The sequence below is a fragment of the Pleurodeles waltl genome, chromosome 5, assembly GCF_031143425.1.
Source record: "Pleurodeles waltl isolate 20211129_DDA chromosome 5, aPleWal1.hap1.20221129, whole genome shotgun sequence".
NCBI classification, from domain to species: Eukaryota; Metazoa; Chordata; class Amphibia; order Caudata; family Salamandridae; genus Pleurodeles; species Pleurodeles waltl.
Window position 1 is genome coordinate 1,731,294,435 of NC_090444.1, and position 18,111 is coordinate 1,731,312,545.

The window sequence follows — 18,111 nt, forward strand, 5'->3', positions numbered from 1 at the left end:
CCATAGTATGCCAGAGTTAACCTTGCACCCAATGGGCAAGTAGATCTGTGCAGTCGAATACAGCTTGTTGCATTATAAAAAGAAATTCTACTCGCTCCTCCTGAGACTCTTGATTGTTCAGTTAGACACCTGTGGATAGCGAGACGTTTTTGATAAGAAGGTTAGCATACTGCTTCCATATCATGACTAAGACTGCAGCAGTGACGTTGAACCAGGAGTATCAATTAACCCTTTGCTGTGGGCAGATGTCGGGTGCGGGTGGGAGGGTGTGGCCAACACCCTCCTCAATGCAGGTGTTAGCCATTTGTAGTGCTTTTCTCTTATCTAGTTTTTAAGCACTTACATAAAACACCAGAAATGCACTTCTGAGGTCAAAGAAGACTTTTATTGTTGTTAATTCTTCCCCAACCGCAATTTTTATGAATGACGAATTAGTAGCTTTCAAGCACACGTTAATGCACAGTTTGCAATATACACAGCAGGTTATATTTATAAGATATTGAATGCAAAGCAAAACAAATACTTCACCATGTGGGAAACTATTTACAGCTTCATCTTTCTAGGGTCTGCAAGCTGATGACTCCCTGTCAGCTGCGAGAAAGAGATTCATCTACCCACACGGGATACTGGCAACTGGCGCCTAGTTCCAGCACGAAGTCAGGCAGATCCGAATCTGAATCTCTGCAGCCTGTGACGTTCGTTACAAAGGTGTGCCCCCTCCTCTCAGACTCGGGAAAACTGAGCAAGTCTTTGGAGACTGGCCAGGTCTCCGAGACTTCTCCTCTTCCCTGGCTCAAGCGGAGAAAAACAACCAGTGTACCCTCTCTTATCAGGTCTAGTCTACTGTGAGAAAAACATCTTGGTTCATCTTGTGCAAAAACACAGCTTGGAAAAATACAGCTTGGATTCTCAACTGCAATGTCTAACTCCACGTTAAAGGCAATAGGCAGCTAACCTAAATATTAAATGCAATGTCTAATGTCATGTCAAAGCCAATAGGCATCTGAGCTGAATATAAAATGCAATGTATAATATCATGTCAAAGCCAATAGGCAGCTGAACTGAATACAAAATGTAATATATAATATCTTGTCAAAGCCAATAGGCAGAATACCTAATAGCATGTCAAAGCCAATAGGCAGCTAAACTGAATACATCATGTCAAAGCCAATAGGCAGAATACAGAATGTAATGGCTAATGCAATGTCAAAGCCAATAGGCGGCTAAACTGGATACAGCATGTCAAAGCCAATAGGCAGAATACAGAATGTGATGACTAATGCAATGTCAAAGCCAATAGGCGGCGAAACTGGATACAGAAAGTAATGGCTTAATGCCATGTCAAAGCCAATAGGTGGCTAAACTGAACATTGAGCAACTAATATGCGCAGTGGTGAAACACAAAGTCATTGGTCAAACAAACTCCATTAAATGGCAGAACACCATTGGCCGACACTGGGGAGGAGTAGAGGGGGGGCCCTGGTTCTTTGCACCTGAGGGATTCCCGTTCATCCCCTGAGGCATGGGCTTCTCGGAAAGAGCTTTCTGAGCAGCCTGAGCTATTCTTTTTTTATTTTTATGAAACGACGATCAGACAGCAGAGCGTGCTGACATAATTTCGTAGAAAAGTGAAAGTAGAGCAAGTCAAAGGGCTTGTTTCACTTTCATTGATTCAGTGCACACGGGGATATCTTAGCCCCCCCCAAAGCACTGATTCCTTTGGGAGAGGTATCATTGGAAGGGGGAGCATCTCCTCTTTCCAATAGTAACCCTGCCCAGTGGATCCCTTCTTGGGGATCGCTACAGTAGGGTGATCCCAAGCAGGGATCCAACTACTAGACACCGGGAAAAGGGGGAGTGACCGCTTGGGCAAGGGCTTGTGATGCCTCTTAATAATTTTTTATATAGGTTTTTCTGCCCCTACCTTGGGGTGGGGGGGGGGCAGAAAGCCTACTAGGCTCCTGGGATTTAATTTTAAAATAAGAAGAGAGGCGTGCGGGCTGCCCAGAATGGGCATGGCCATGCCTCACCCCTAATAAAAGGATGACCAGACTTTCTGATCCCTGGGAGTGCAGATGGGGCATTTAACCCCGATCTGCCCCCTTGGGTGGGCAGAAAGCCCACTAGGCACCAGGGATTTATTTTTAAATTAAAAATAGAGGGGTGATGACTGCCCAGAATGAACATGGCCATGCCTCTATCTTTAATAAAACAGTAAACATTATTTCTCCCCCCCCAGGGACACATGGGGCCAATTGCTCCCGATCTGCCCCCCTTTGGGGGGGCATAAAACTCACAAGGTACCAGGGATTTATTTTTAAAACAAAAATAGAGGGGTGGGATCTGCCCAGAATGGGCATGTCAATGCCCCCTTTCTTTCCACCCCTTGGGGACAAATGGGGGCAGTTACCCCCAGTCTGCCACCCGGGGTGGGGTGGGCAGAAAGCTCACCAGGCACCAGGGATTTTTTTTAAATAAGTATAGGGGTGGGGGTTGCCCACATGGGCATGGAAATGTCCCCACCCCAACTAAAGGGTACAATAGTCTTTCTGCCCCCTCACCATCAGGAGCAGATCGGGGTAATTACTGCAGATCTGCCCTTTGGGAGGCAGAAAGCCCACTTTATTGTAGTAATATATTTTTAGTAAAATATTGGGGTGGGTCTTTCCCATCCTAACATCAGCCCCACCCTCACCCCTAACCTCACCCATGCCAGTGTTAAGCAAGAGTACACTTGATTCTTTTGGGTGTTGTTTTTACATATAAGCCAGGAGAGTTTGGCTAACTCCCAGTATCATCCCACTTGCAATGGTGAATGGCTGCACTTTTAAGGCTTGGGTAGGCTGCCACCTAGAATAACCTGCCGGACCCAGACAGTTCTGAAAACTAGACATCTACGGGAGTCCAAGGTGGTGTGCTTTGCATTTTCTTATCCGAAATGCCCTGCTAACATCAATGTTGACTAAACAACACATTTTCCTCACATTTCTGTGAGGAAAACTTATGGAATCTGCAGGAAGCCACAAAGTTTCTACTATACTGCATTCCCAAGTCTGCTGATAAAAATGGTACCTCACTTCTGTGAGTGGGTCAAGAGAGCTTGACACAAAGGCCCTAAGTGTTATGTGGAGAGATCAGCAATACGGTTGGCTGTGGGATATGGGGCCATGATTGCCCGCCACCCTCAGAAATCTACCAACCACAGACATTTTTCAAAAGTTGACAATGAGGAGATTCCAGGGTGGTGGGCTTTTTGTGAATTCCATGAGGTGAATGCCCTACAAACCTCAAACTTTGCTTGAAATCACATGTTTGTCTTAAATTTCTGAGATGGAATCTTCCGGAATACACAAGAATTTGCAAAATTCCTACAATCCAGAATTGCCCCATTTGTGCGATTCGGCCCAGTTCCAGCGACAGAACCGGATGAAACAGCTGTTGATGGAAGCTCCCACTCAAGGATTCTCATTTACCTTGGTTTGATCCGTTCCCGTCATGGGCACTAGGCTCGGCCACAGAAGTGGGGTGCCATTTTTATCAGCACATGATAGTTAATGCTGGGTGGTAGGAACTTTGAGGATTCCTGTAGGTTCAAGAAGTTTACATCTCAGAAATATAAGGAAAATGGATGATTTCAGGTAAAGTTTTAGGATTGCAGGATATTATGGGTAAAAAAAAAAAAAAAAACTTAATGGAATCCACACAAGTACGTCACCATATTCTGGATTCCCCAAGGTGTCTAGTTTTCAAAAATGTTCAGGCTTCCTAGGGTTAGCCAGGTGCCAGCTGAGCTAGGGCCCAAAATCCACAGCAACCCACTTTGTAAAAAAAAAAAAAGTCTGAATTGAGTGGAAAAATGGCATTTATCCATGTTGCCTTTTGAACCATTTCCTGTTGCAGGAACTAATTCTACTGACACAAGTGAGGTACCATTCTTATCGGAAGACTTAGGGGATTGCTGGGTGGAAGAAAGTTTGTTGCTCCCCACAGATTCCAAACTTTCCATCAGGAAACTGAGGAAAATGTGTTTTTCTAGTCAAAGTGTGAGGTTTGCATGGGATTCTGAGAAAAACAACCTGGTGAGTGACACTCAAATCACACCATCCTGTATTCCTCTATGTGTCTAGTTTAAAAAAATGTACATGTTTGGTAGGCTTCCCTAGGGTCCTGCTGAGCTAGAGCCCTAAGTCCCCAACTACCCACTTTGCAAAAAACAGGTCAGATTTGAATGGAAAAATATGAAATTTTGGGCTGTTTGTCACAGGCACTATGCTTACCCACACAAGTAAGGTACCATTTTTATTATAAGACACATGGAAGCATAGAATAGTATAATATGTGTTATTTCCAATTAGAATTTGCTGCATTTGTGCCTTCCAAATGTAAGCCAGTGTATAAGAAAGAAAATATTTTGAAATATACCATATAAAACATGCTTCTACGGGTACCCACAAATTCATTGATGTACTAATAACCAATGCTCTTAAATTCAATATCGTGCATCCTTTTCAGAAATACATAGGTGACCCTTGATACCTATTTTTAACATATTTCACCATATAATTTTGTCTGTACTCAGTGCACCATGAAAAATCAATATATGGTGCAGGTCAGTTGTTGGCTCTGGGTACCTCTGTCTCTTGGAGAACCTGCAAACCCTATATTTCTTCACAACCAAGAGGACCTAGTTAACATAATGGTACATTGCTCTTATAAATCAGCCATAGTAAAAAAAAAGTTGCAGATGAAAACATGTGGCATGAAAATGTTTTCCAAGTATACCTTCGAACGCTTTTGTGTATGAAGTTATATACGTATACTTGGAACATTTTTCTTAACTTTTTGCTGCTTTTTTGTATGAAGATACATGCGTATACTTGGAACATATCTTCTGTCTTTTGAAAAAATAAATAGCATAATTTTGAAGAACGAACACTTCCTGGCTATTGAACGTAATACTCTTTCAGCATGCTTTGGTACTTTCTGATTTCGATTCAAACTGAGCCGGACCACCTTCTGTAACAAATTTGGTCTTTTTGAATACCAGGTCATATCCTTTGGACTTTCCAGCTTCCAGATGGCATTCTAATTCTTTAAAGAGGACGTGCTGTGTGGATATTTGGATGTGTTTGGGTCGCCTGTATAGATGATGCTCATCTCTTCATGAGAAATAGACCAAGAAGCACAATTGATGACGGTCTTACAACTAAATTGGAAAAATAAATTTTTCTATGACATCCAGAGGAGTATGTGGGGTATACAACTGGCCCTGTAGGAAATCAAATGGATCAACTAAAAGTGTCTGCAATAACCTAGTATTCCAGCCTCAATGAGAGAGGTCCATAGTTTCCTTGATTCACTTATGTATTTTTGTGTTTTTTGTTAATTTCTTTTATTGGCATTTCAACAGCTACAACTCTTTACAGAAAACAAAAAATATAAGTACAGTACCATAATCCTTGGGTCAATAGTAGGTTGGGCAGTTGTTTTAGTACAATGTAAATTGGCATTCTTATTGTTGCTTCAACAGTCGTTGGTTATCAATATTCAAAGTAGACCTTACATCATAACAATTAACATTGAAATCAACATATCCCACCTGCCTAACTCCTGCTTCTCAACTTGGTGTGGTGCGTATAGATCTGAAAGTAAAAATAACAACCATAATCTCTCAGTGCAGGTATTAGAACTACATCATTGGGTGCCTTCATACTGCTAGCAATATACCTGTAACCATTGGTCATCCTGTCTGTTGGAAATATTCTAGTTAGGGCATCAGATTTAGCACTTCCACGTGTCCTGCACCCAGTGTTTAATATTATGGGCCATCCCCTAAGTGTGTTGCCAGTTCCTATGCCATCATACCACAGGAAAGCAGGTCCTCGACTACCTTCTTATCCCTGCTTATCCTTCTCATGCATGCTGACAGGGGGTGATCAACCTCCAACTTTTCGCCTACCTCCCTCCACTTTTCTGACACTGTTTTTGCTGGTTTTAGGTCTCTGTGCATTTTACCACTGCTAACCAGTGCTAAAGTGCATTTGATTTCTCCCTTAAACATGGTAACATTGGTTTACTCCTAGTTGGCTTATTTTATTTACTTATAAGTCCCTAGTAAAGTGCACTACATGTGCTCAGGGCCTGTAAATTAACAGCTACTAGTGGGTCTGCAGCACTGATTGTGCCACCCACATAAGTAGCCCCTTAACCATGTCTCAGGCCTGCCATTGCAAGGCCTGTATGTGCAGTTTCACTACCACTTCGACTTGGCATTTATAAGTACTTGCCAAACATTTAACTCCCCTTTTTCTATATTTGTCACCCCGAAGGTAGGCCCTAGGTAACCCAGAGGGCAGGGTGCTATGTAGGTAAAAAGCAAGACATGTACATATGTGTTTTTATATGTCCTGGTAGTGAAAAACTCCTAAATTCAATTTTCCACTACTGTGAGGACTGCTCCTTTCATAGGCTACCATTATGACTGCCCTCATATACTATTTGAGTGGTAGATTCTGATCCGAAAGGGGTGGCCTGGTCATATTTAGTATGGCCAGAATGCCACCTTTATAAAGAGCAAAAAGAACAAGTGATGGACAGAATGCTGATCAATGTGAAACATTCATCCCCAGTACAGAGATCTGGGCCTACATCCAACATTTGTTTGCTACCCATGCAATTCCAGTTTGGAACCAGCCATATGCAAATCAGTCTTGACCCTGTTCCCCATCTGAACAGTCCAGCCCGAATTGCCAGGCCTTCCCTGGACTGGAAACAAAGCATCCTTGGACCTGTTTCGGGATATCAACCCTCCTCGGCCAGGCTACCTTGAATCCAGTGGCATGGGGAATACGGGTCCCATGTCTGGGCATACCCATTCCACGTAGAGCAACAATTGCAAAGAGAACAAGTGATGGACAGAATGCTGATCAATGTCAAACATTCACCTCCAGTACAGAGATCTGGGTCTAAATCCATTGTTTTGTTGCTACCCATGCCATTCCAATTTGGACCCAGCCATCTGCAAATCAGTCTTGACCCTGTTCCCCCATGGGAACAGTCCAGCCGAACTGCCAGGCCAGGTCTTCCCTGGACAGGAGTGGAAGCAAGCATCCTGGGACCAGTTTCGGGGTATCACCCCTCCTCAACCAAGCTAGCTTGAAGCCAGTGGCATGGGAAGGACGGGACCCACGTCTGGGCATACCCATCCCACGTAGGGCAACAATTGCAAAAAGAACAAGAGATGGACGGAATGCTGATCAATGTCACACATTCAACCCCAGATCAGAGATATGGGCCTAAATCCATCGTTTCTTTGCTACCCTTGGACCCAGCCATAAGGAAATCAGTCTTGACCCTGTCGGAACAGTCCAGCCCGAACTACCAGGCCAGGTCTTCCCTGGACTGGAAACAAGTATCCTTGGACCGCATTCCGTCCATCATTTGTGTTTGTTTCTTTTGTCACCATAAGTGCGCCGGGTATGCCCAAACGTGGGTCCCGGGCTCACTATGCCTTTGGATTCAAGCTAGCCTGGCTGATTAGTTTTGATGCGCTGAAACCAGTCCTAGGATGCTTGTTTCTGGTCTAGAGAGGACCTGTCCTGACAGTTCGGGCTGGACTGTTTCCATGGAGAACAGGGTCAAGACTGATTTGCATACGGCAATTCTGTGGAGGGGCGGAAATAACGAATTACTTGGCCCATATTAAACTCATAAGCCCGTTGCCTATCTCAAGTGACATGGATACCTAAAGGTTTAACGTAATCTGTCTTCCTTGGTATGGCGGTAATCGATCTACTGGTGTGGTTTGCATCAGCCCTATTAGGAACAAAGCCGATTTTGTATAATTTACTCACAATCCAGAGTACTCCCCAAATTCCTGCATGACATTTAGTAGGATTTGGGCTGATAATTCCAGCTGGTGGAGATATACAATAGCATTATTAGGGCATAGTGAGACAATGTGTTCTGTATGGCCCGCTCGAATGCCCCGGCACTGCAATGTCTGTTGAGCACAGCAAGCCAGGAGCTTCATTGCGAGGGCACATATCAGGAGTGATAGGCGACTTCCTTGTCATCACCGTACCAAAGAATACCCCATCATGGACATTCAGTGCATGTACAATAATTAGGCACAGCCCATGATCATCCAGTGTACCTTTCAGTATAATATATCTCCCTTCTGGGTCTACCTGCATGTGAAACTTCAAAAAGGGAACTCCTGGGGTTGTCCAAATTAGGGCCCCTCTGGCATATCCAGAATAAGACGTGGTATGCACCTTCCCCCTCCATCTTCTCCTTAAACATGTAATACAATCTCCTCAGATATGTCTCTCTTGGAGAAATGATATGGCCACCCCCTATTTTTTACGGTAGGCATAGACCTGGCACCTTTTCCCATGTTTGTTAACTCCCCTCACATTCGAATAGCATCTGTTGGCAACTCAAAACAAGCATTTACAATGCAACGGGTCTCGCGTTTGCTCATGTTAGAGCTGACCGCGTTGTAAACTCCTAACCCGACTTTTCACCTATCGGGCAAAAGTGCATTTATGTACATAACGCGAAAAAGTGAAATTAACTATGTAAAGCGCTCGACTTCTGCCAAGCGAGATCGCACTCGTAAATGAGAGAAAAAGAAGTCCACGAGCCCGATGGAAAACAGCGAGCCTCGCATGTTTTCTGTACTTGGTCGCTGCGCTCGAGGAGGGCTAGCCACCGGAAAAGGCATGACATATGCATGCCTTCGACTAATGAAAGTAAGCAGATTTTATTAGGCAAGCCCACAAACCAATAAAAAACACTGACATGAAGTTGACAGGGCTCCGAGCCCTTTTCTAAATACAAAAGCGTCTCGCTGCGATACGCATGCGCGAGCGCATGCAACGCAGACTCGACGCTAAAAATTGACTCTTTGTCAACTCATATTTAGGATGCAAGTCAGTAAACAGGGTTATTGCTCCTTCCCTCTATACATGACCCAGTTTGCAGACAGAGGTTTTTGTGATTGTACAGATTTCAATGGATTTTGTTATTAGTGTATGTATATATGTAGAATTGATAGAATATTTTGTTTTTTGTTAAACTCCCTTGCAACACAACTGAAATATTGAAGCGCTTGGTTCTTTATATCAATGTGTTATTGTTTTGTTTTCTTGTGAAGGTGGAAGTAAAATCAGGGGGGTTCTACCGAAATGTACGTCAACATCTTTTAAACTGCATACAGCTGTAAGCCACACAAGGAGGAAGATATACAACTAGCTTCTATAATGTTTGGCCTTTTGTTTCTAAAGCGGTGTTTTTTTTTTTTTCTTTCTTTTTTTTTTTTTTTTCTTTTTTTTTTACTAAGGACTCCATTTGTGCAATGAATTTATTCTGTACCGTTAGGGGCTAAATTGTTTTTTTTTGCATTGTACTTAGTGTTAAATGCAGTCTTTTCATTTTTAGAGACATTACAACAATCCATTTATGAATGAATTTGTACTAAATGAATGCTTGCACCGATGTAATAATTATATTTATGAATAATTGGACGGTTGGGCTGGGAAGAGTTGTGTTTTGGTTTTGTAGTTTCCGCCTCTGACATACTTAAAATGCGCTAATCTGAAATCAGGCAGGCGAACCTTCAGCTTGGCAGATATAGTACTTTATTACCATTGCAAGTAGCTACTCAGCCAAACTCTAAATCAGCCCCTAATTTTCTTTTAGCAAATGAAATTGTAACACCATGTCAGGTGGTGAAAACAGTAATTCTTATTCATCTTACATCAGACAGAGAAAGCTTAGAGCCATGAACTTCAAGGGCTCTGCAACCATGTTTGATCTGTGAATGCGCTTTGGATAATTTGGTGTGCAGTGCTCAGCATAGGATCCTTTTCATCATGTAATGAAGTGTCAGTCTCTATTGGTATCTGAAGCATTAGATTAATTCGTCCTTTAGGACCATGCAAAATATTTAGGGCTTGATTGTGATCTGCCGAGACTGCCAATATGGTTGGGGTGAGGCTGCTGTCAAGGTGGCGGCCTCATCCCTGTCAGATTACCATGTTTCCACCGGGCTGACTGGTGGAAATGTCATATTACAACATTTCTACCAGTCAGCCCGGTGGAAACAGAATGTTCCTCAAGCCCCTCAAACATTATGTTGCATTGGGTCACTGCAGATGTGTATTGCAATCCGTGTACATCCATTACTTCAGAGAAGAATTTTAATCCACAGTTAATTTTGTTCATAATTCTTTCATGAAATCCAGTAAACACTTTTCTTCTTTTATAGGGAACTGCAGTCACTGTTCTTTTGGCATCTGTCTTACAAGACGAGGCTCATTTTGAAAAACCAAAGGAGTTTTATCCCGAGCATTTTCTTGACTCAGAAGGAAAGTTTGTGAAGAAAGAAGCATTTCTTCCTTTCTCAGCAGGTAAGATAAACTAAGCGCACTGATCTTCCTGTACACCTGAGCTTGAATAATTGTTAATGCATGGTATTGTAACTAAATACCATCAATTTTCTCTATAATGACCCGGTTCAACTCATAATAAATTAACCCTAAAAGGACCATGTACATACTTAGGGCCACATGTAAGTAGAAATGGTTTTGCGACTCGCAAAACCATATGTCCCTGACACCATCTGCGAATCGCAAGGGGGTCGCAAAGACCCACCTCATTAATATTAATGAGGTGGGTCGCAATTTGCGACCCCCTTGCGATTCCCTGCACTCACAGGGATGGTGGCCTGGTGGAGACAGCAGGCAACTATGTCTGTGACTGCTTTTTTAATAAAGCAGTTTTTTTTTGTATTGCAGCCAGTTTTCCTTAAAGGAAAACGAGTGGCAATGCACTCGAGAAAATGAAACCATTTGGTTTCATTTTTTCAGAGTAGGCAGTGGTAAATGAAAAAATATTTTTGGTGACATTCACAAAGGGGAAGGGGTCCCATGTGGACATGGGACCCCTTCCCCTTTGCGAATGAGTTAGCACCCACTTCACATGGGTGCTATCTGCGAATTGCTTTGTGACCGCGTTCGCGGTAACAAAGCAATTCTGCATCGCAGTGCGAATCGCAAATAGGAGGGGGAACACCCCTTCCTATTAGTGAGTCGCATTCCCATTTACAACTCGCAAAATGGGAATTTGCATCGCAATGCCCGTTTTGCATGGCGCAAACTGCGAATTTCGCAGTTTGCGCCATGCAAAATGGTTCCTACATCTGGCCCTGAAACCTACACTACCTCTCATACTATATAGATGTGATAATACCAGTATATTATACAATGACATGGGTCCTGCTTTTTTCTAGTTAGTATAGAAAGCAAGCAAATCTTCAATCAAATGAGATGATGGTTGCTCCTCATCCTGCACAGTCCAGGATAGGCTTTGTTTTGACTCTTTTTGACTCTTTTATTCCCTGCTTTCTGAAAGTACCTCTTTCTGATTGGTCCCACCCATTTTTAGTTGAAAGAGGCTGCTGGTTTTAAACATTCCTAGAAGGCTATAACATATTGTGCCAAGAAAACACCTATGGTATGGAAAGTTTAATTCCACTCATGGACTGCAGCACTACCGTTGCATAGTTTCTCATTATCCTAATGAGACTACTGGATTAGGGTGGCAGAATCGCCTGAATTATAAGGTACTGAGTACAATCCCACACCATGTGACGCCTCACGGCCCACTCCGGGTTTTTCAGCCCACCTAGCAGTGCGTTATCTCCACTCAGGTACAGGGATGATTGGGGCAGCGGGGCGCATGACAGAGAGGGCTCCTCAGGAGAATTGTGGTTGATCAGATCTCATCCCTTTCTCTCAGCTACATTAGTCGACATAGGCAGAGACAAACAGAAGCAGAGTATAGTTCAATAAGGTTTATTGAAGTAACATCATCTTAGATAAAATGGCATGTATTGCAATAACTAGGATGATAAAACACACTAAAAGCACAATTGTGACAAGGAGAGCGAAACACAAAAACAGTCCCACCATACTGTCACTAGGAATGATATAGTTGTTTCCTACCTAAGGTAGGTTAGAGCACAGTGTTCTAAGCCCTAATCCGCCCTTCATGCCACCCTCCCCCCAGGAAGACATCATCCCCCATACCTGAGCAAGGAAGCCTGTTGTCTAGAAAGGCACCGTTCCCACATAGGCCAGGGATTCGGCAGTCTAAGCGAGCAGCTGTAGCGAAGACGTTCAGCAATCAGCATGCAGTCGTGGTCATCTGGCTGGAATCATCTCCATTCAATGTGTATGGGACAGAAAAGTGATTTTATAATAAAACAGATGTTTTGAGAAAATGTCCCCACGTAAAGATGTGCACCTTTCTGTGGATGTTGGAGACACAGCGTACCACTTATGCCGGCAACACTAAATATGACCATCAGTGAGTTTAATGCCCATAGTTAAGTGTCTTTCCCCAAGTGGGTCCTCAAAAGAATAAAGCAACCCCATCACTAATCCACCCACTTTCTGTAATTCATGGTCAAAATACAGATGAACCAATCCCATCACGTGAAACAATTTCTGTCCGTAAATCAGCAGTCACACCATTGTCTCCAGAACCACTAATACCAACAAACCAAACATCACATCCTCATTAGCCCAATGTCACCATGCTAATCCCATAAGCATATCCAGTCTTTCAACATAAACCTACCAAGGAAAATTTCCCCAAAGACTCAATAATATCCCAATTCAAATTTCCCAAACAAAAAACATAACCAAGACTCTGCTTGTAGCACCAATTTCACCTAATGCTGTATCAACACGAACCGGAAGCTGTGTCTCCGTGCTGCCATGCCATACTGGTTGTGAACAGGTTTGTCTTAATCCCTTCGCAGGTGCAACCCCTCATTTAAAAAAAAACATTGTCCAGTCAAAATACTCCATATCTCAAAACCAACAATCAGCTTCACTTTCTACAACAGGTGATATTTTTCATATGTTTTTGATGTGATAGGGCAATCCAGACAACCAATTATTTCATTCCACATATTGCCTTAATTCAAACTTTTATTCTCCATTTGATAGGAGCAAACCTTTAGCCAATCCCGCTATCCATACTCTGGAACTATCCAATCAGACAAATTAGTCTCAATCTCACTGTTGGCGCGAGTCCTCATTGGAGGAAACAATTGTCCAATCAAAATACACCATATCTCAAAACTACCAATCAGCTTCACTTTCTACAACAGACGATGTTTTCATAACTCGTGATGTGATCGGGCAATCCAAACAACAAATTATTTCATTCCACATATAGCCTTGATTCACTCTATTATTCCCTATTTGATAGGAGCAAACACTCATCCAATCCCGGTATGCATATTCATGTATTATCCAATCTGACAAGTTAGTCACAATCTCATCCCAGGTGCGAGTCCTAGTTTGAGGAAACCATTGTCCAATCAAAATACTCCATACCTCAAAACCATCAGTCAGCTTCACTTTCTACAACAGGCAATGTTTTCAATACCTCGTGATGTCTTAGGGAAATCCAAACACCCAATTATTTCATTCCACAAGTAGCATTGATTCACTCTTTTACCTCCAATTTGATAGGAACAAAGCTTTAGCAAATCCTGGTGTCCATAATCAGATATTTTCCAATCCAACAAGTTTCTTACAATCTCATCCCAGGCACAACTCCTCATTGGAGGAATCCATTAGCCAGCTAGTATCTCCATATGGCCCCAAACTACTAATCTATTTTTTTCCTGTGATCAGCAATAATACTGTAGTTCACAATGTGATCGGGCAATCCAAAGAAAATATCATTTTTTGTGCTCCCTACACAACATTAATTCATTCCATGACTCTCATGGGTGTCTAAAATTCGAAATAACTCAATCACACCAGACCACCACTAATTGCACTCAATGCATGGTACTATCTCTCTCCATAGGTCTCCATGTAATCGGAGCAAACAGGTCACCAATCCTGGTGCCCAAAATCAGAAAATACCCACTCAGGTGGGTGTATTCCAATCCCACCCAAGATACCAATTCAGGAGACCATTAGCTGATCCGATTGCATATATGTTGAAACTACCAATCCTTCTCGACATTGCCAAAAATTCCCATAGCCTGCGATGTAGTATGGCAAACAAAACCACCAATTTGTTCTCTGAGCATAAAGCATATCATTTTAAGGGGAGCGGACTCTCAAACAATCATACTATCTTACATCTGACATCACAAAATCAAATAGAACTAATCCAAACATCCTTTCAGTAAATAAAAACACCTATGTTAAATTATAAAATTAACTCTTTCGCTGCCAGGCCTTTTCCCCCTCTTGTGCCAAGCCTTTTTTTGGCTATCTGGGGTAGTTCGAACTTAGGTCCTCATAACTTTTTGTCCACTAAAGGTACCCAGGGTTTGTGGGTTCCCCTGGGGGAGAGCAAGAAATTAGCCAAAATACATTTAAAAGATTTTTTTTCACATAAATGGGAAACAAATGCTGCAGAAGAAAACATGTGTTTTTTTCCCTGAAAATGGCATCAACAAAAGGTTTGCAGGGCTAAAATCACCATTTTTCCAGCTTTCAGGAATAGGCAGACTTGAATCAGAAAACCACATTTTACAACAAAATTTTGGCATTTTACTGGACATACCCCGTTTTTACTATTTTTGTGTGCTTTCAGCCTCCTTCCAGTTAGTGACTGAAATGGGTGTGAAACCATTGGCAGATCCTGGACAGCTAAACATTTCTGAAAAGTAGGCAAACCTTTGAATTCAGCAATTGGTCATTTGTGTAGATCCTTCCAGGTTTTCCTACAGAAATTAACAGCTGAAATAAAAAATGTTAATTGAGGTGATAAAAACAGCAATTTCTGTCCAAGTTTTCTTCTGTACCTTTTTCCAGCTATGGCGGATTTTTGAAAGCAATATACGGTTATGTCTGCTGGACTCTCCTGGGTCCGGGAATATATAGCACTTGTAGGTTGATTAAGAACCCTAGGTACCCTGAGCCAATAAATGAGCTGCACCTTGCAATGGGTTTTCATTGTATACCGGGTATACAGCAATTCATTTGGTGAAATATAAAGAGTGAAAAATAGGTATCAAAGAAATCTTTTTATTTCCAAAAAGGGCACAAAATAAGGTGTTAAGAAGCAGATTTGCACATCTCTGAATTCCGGGGTCCCCATACTAGCATATGAATTACAGGGAATTTCTCAAATAGACTTATTTCTTACACACTGTCTTACATTTGGAAGTAAAAAATGTATAGAAAGACTAGGAGCAATAACACTTGTTTTGCTATTCTGTGTTCCCCCAAGTCTCCTGATACAAATGGTACCTCACTTGTATGGGTAGGCCTAGTGCCCGTGACAGGAAATGCAACATGGACACATCACATTTTGACATTGAAATCTGATGTGTTTTTTGGAAAGTGCCTAGCTGTGGATTTTGGCCTCTAGCTCAGCCGGCACCTAAGGAAACCTAGCAAACCTGTGCGTTTTAGAAAATTAGACACCTATGGGAATCCAGGATGGGGTGACTTGTGGGGCTCTCACTAGGTTCTGTTACCCAGAATCCTTTGCAAACCTCATAATTTGTCTAAAAAAACAGCTTTCCCTCACATGTCGGTGCTGCAAAGTTCTGGAATCTGAGAGGAGCCACAGACTTCCTTCCACCCAGTATTCCCCCAGGTCTCCCGATAAAAATGGTACCTCACTTGTGTGGGTAGGCCTAGTGCCTGTGACAGGAAATGCCCCAAAACACTACATGGACAAGTCAAAATTATCTATTACAAAACTGCCTGTTTTTGTATGGGGGGCACCTGGGTTTTGGTCCTGGGCTCAGCAGCCATTTAGGGAAACCTACCAAACCCAGACATTTCTGAAAACTAGACACATGAGGGAGTCCACGGAGGTGACGTACGTGGATCCCTCAGTGTTTTCTTACCCAGAAGCCTCAGCACACCTCAAATTTAGCTAAAAATCACATGTTCCGCACATTTCTGATAACTCATTTGTGTAGGTGACAGGGAATGGCCAGAAACATGTCGAAATTGAGAGGGAACCAAAGCAGGCCCAAAAGGGGCGTTTGAAAAAAAAGAATTTTTAGGCTGTCAAATGGACAGAATGTTTATCAGTAATGATGCCACTATATTGGATGGTAGGTATTTTGTGGATTCCTGCAGATTCCGGAAGGTTCCATCACAAAAATGTAGGGAAAATGCATGATTTCAAGCAAAGTTGGAGGTTTGCAGGGCATTGTGGGTAAGAAAATGGTGTGGGGTGCATATGACGCACACTACCCCTGACTCACCCAGATGTTTAGTTTTCAGATGTGTGTGTAGGTCTGGTAGATTTTTCTAGGTGGCCGCATCCCAAAGTCCAAAACATGCAGCTGCTCATCATTCCAAGTAGGACGATATTGCGAGTTAGCCATGCTCCCTTGGTCCAAATGTAAAATCAAAACCCAAAATAATCAAAAGTCCTCTTGCCTTCCTTTGGGATAAGATCCTTTAGTTTGCAGGAAGGGCTAAAAGACTGTTGCCCCCTTCAGTTGTGGTGGGGGGCATAACCATGCCCATACTGGTTGGCAGCTCCCACCCCTCTATTTTGTTTAATTCCCTGGCATCTGGTAGGCTTTCTGCCCTAACTCCTCCCCCCCCCCCCAAGTGGATCCGGGGTAATTGCCCCATCTGCCCACCGGTGAGCAGAATAACTTTATCCCATTTATTTGGGGTGGGGGTATGGCCAGACATCCACCCTCTTTTTTGTTTTTTGTTTTTTAAACAAAATCTTCCCTGGTGTCAAGTGGGCTTTCTGGGGGGGCAGAATAGCCTAATAAAAATAGGCTGATATTCCCCCAGAGGGGCAGAAATGGGCAACAGTAATGTGCCCCCATGGGGAGCGACCCTGGCCCAAGGGGCCGCCCCCCCCAAACAAAACACACACACAACAATTCCTGGTGCCTAAGTGTTTTCTGCCTAATAGGAATAGGCCAAAGGGGGCAGAAATGGCCTAATATAAAATACCCCCAATGGAGAGCAACCCTTGCCTAAGGGGTCACTTCCCTTATGTGAAATTTGTTTTTGAAAAGCCCTAGTGTCTAATTGTTTTTTGGGGCAGATTGGCCTAATAAAATGGCCTAATGGAATAGGTCCCCCCCCCCTCCTTTATGAAATTATAAATAATTTTTTTTTTAAATCCCTGGTGTCCAGTGGTTTCTGCCCCCCTTTGGGGCTGATAGGCCTAATTAAAATAGGCCGATCTGCCCGCAAGGGGGGCAGAAATGGCCTAAAATAAATATGGCACCCAGGCGATTGACCCTTGGCTAAGGAGCCGCTCCCCCCAGTAAAAAACAAAAACAATGATCCCTGATGCCTAGTGATTTCTGCCCCCTTTGGGGGCAGATGTGCCTAATTAAAATAGGCCACTCCCTTTATTTGTTTACAAAAGTAAAAAAAAATCCATAGTGTCTAGTTGGCAGTAGGAGCTAGGAATGCTCAAAGATACATTGGAGGAAAGGAAACGCCTTTCCTTTCCTCCTATGCCTCTCTGACCTACCCCTTCCCACATACAGAGGAGAAACTGATCTGTTTCCCCTCGGTCGCACTGGAAGCATAGCTTCCAGCACGGTGGGGGTGGCCTCCCCTTATTTGTTTACAAAAGTAAACAAAAATCCATAGTGTCTAGTTGGCAGTAGGAGCTAGGAATGCTCAAAGATACATTGGAGGAAAGGAAACACCTTTCCTTTCCTCCGATGCCTCTCTGACATCCCCCCCTTACCCTCATACCGAGGAGAAACTGATCTGTTTCCCCTCGGTCGCACTGGAAGGGTGGCTTCCAGCACGATGGGGGTGGCCTCTGATGAGGTTGCACCCAATTGCATGCTGATGTCATCAGACGTCACTGGGGGGGTAAGGAGTGGCAGGGGAAGTGCTTCCCCTGCCATCCCTGCCCAGGGAAGGGGGGGGGTGGCTAGTACATAATGGTCCTTCTCATCCCTCCTGATTTGCCCTAACTTCCTTTCCTTAATTTGTAACTTGTGATTGTTAATCACCGCTTTCAAAATCTCATAATTTTGGTCTGTAGAATCTTCTAGAATAATTTACTTTTCTAAATCTAAAATCTGGGAATTCAATTTCTCAATCTTCCTTT

At 43.0% G+C, this 18,111-nt stretch overlaps 1 protein-coding gene across 2 annotated transcripts in view; it reads left to right on the plus strand.

The window, feature by feature from the left end:
* Window positions 1–18,111, plus strand: part of LOC138296715 (cytochrome P450 2K1-like) — a 271,693-nt gene that overhangs the window by 200,257 nt on the left and 53,325 nt on the right. For both annotated transcript variants that reach the window (XM_069236115.1, XM_069236113.1), the window contains exon 8: window positions 10,274–10,415. In XM_069236115.1, coding sequence (XP_069092216.1) covers window positions 10,274–10,415 — 142 coding nt within the window. The remainder of the gene's footprint in view (window positions 1–10,273; window positions 10,416–18,111) is intronic.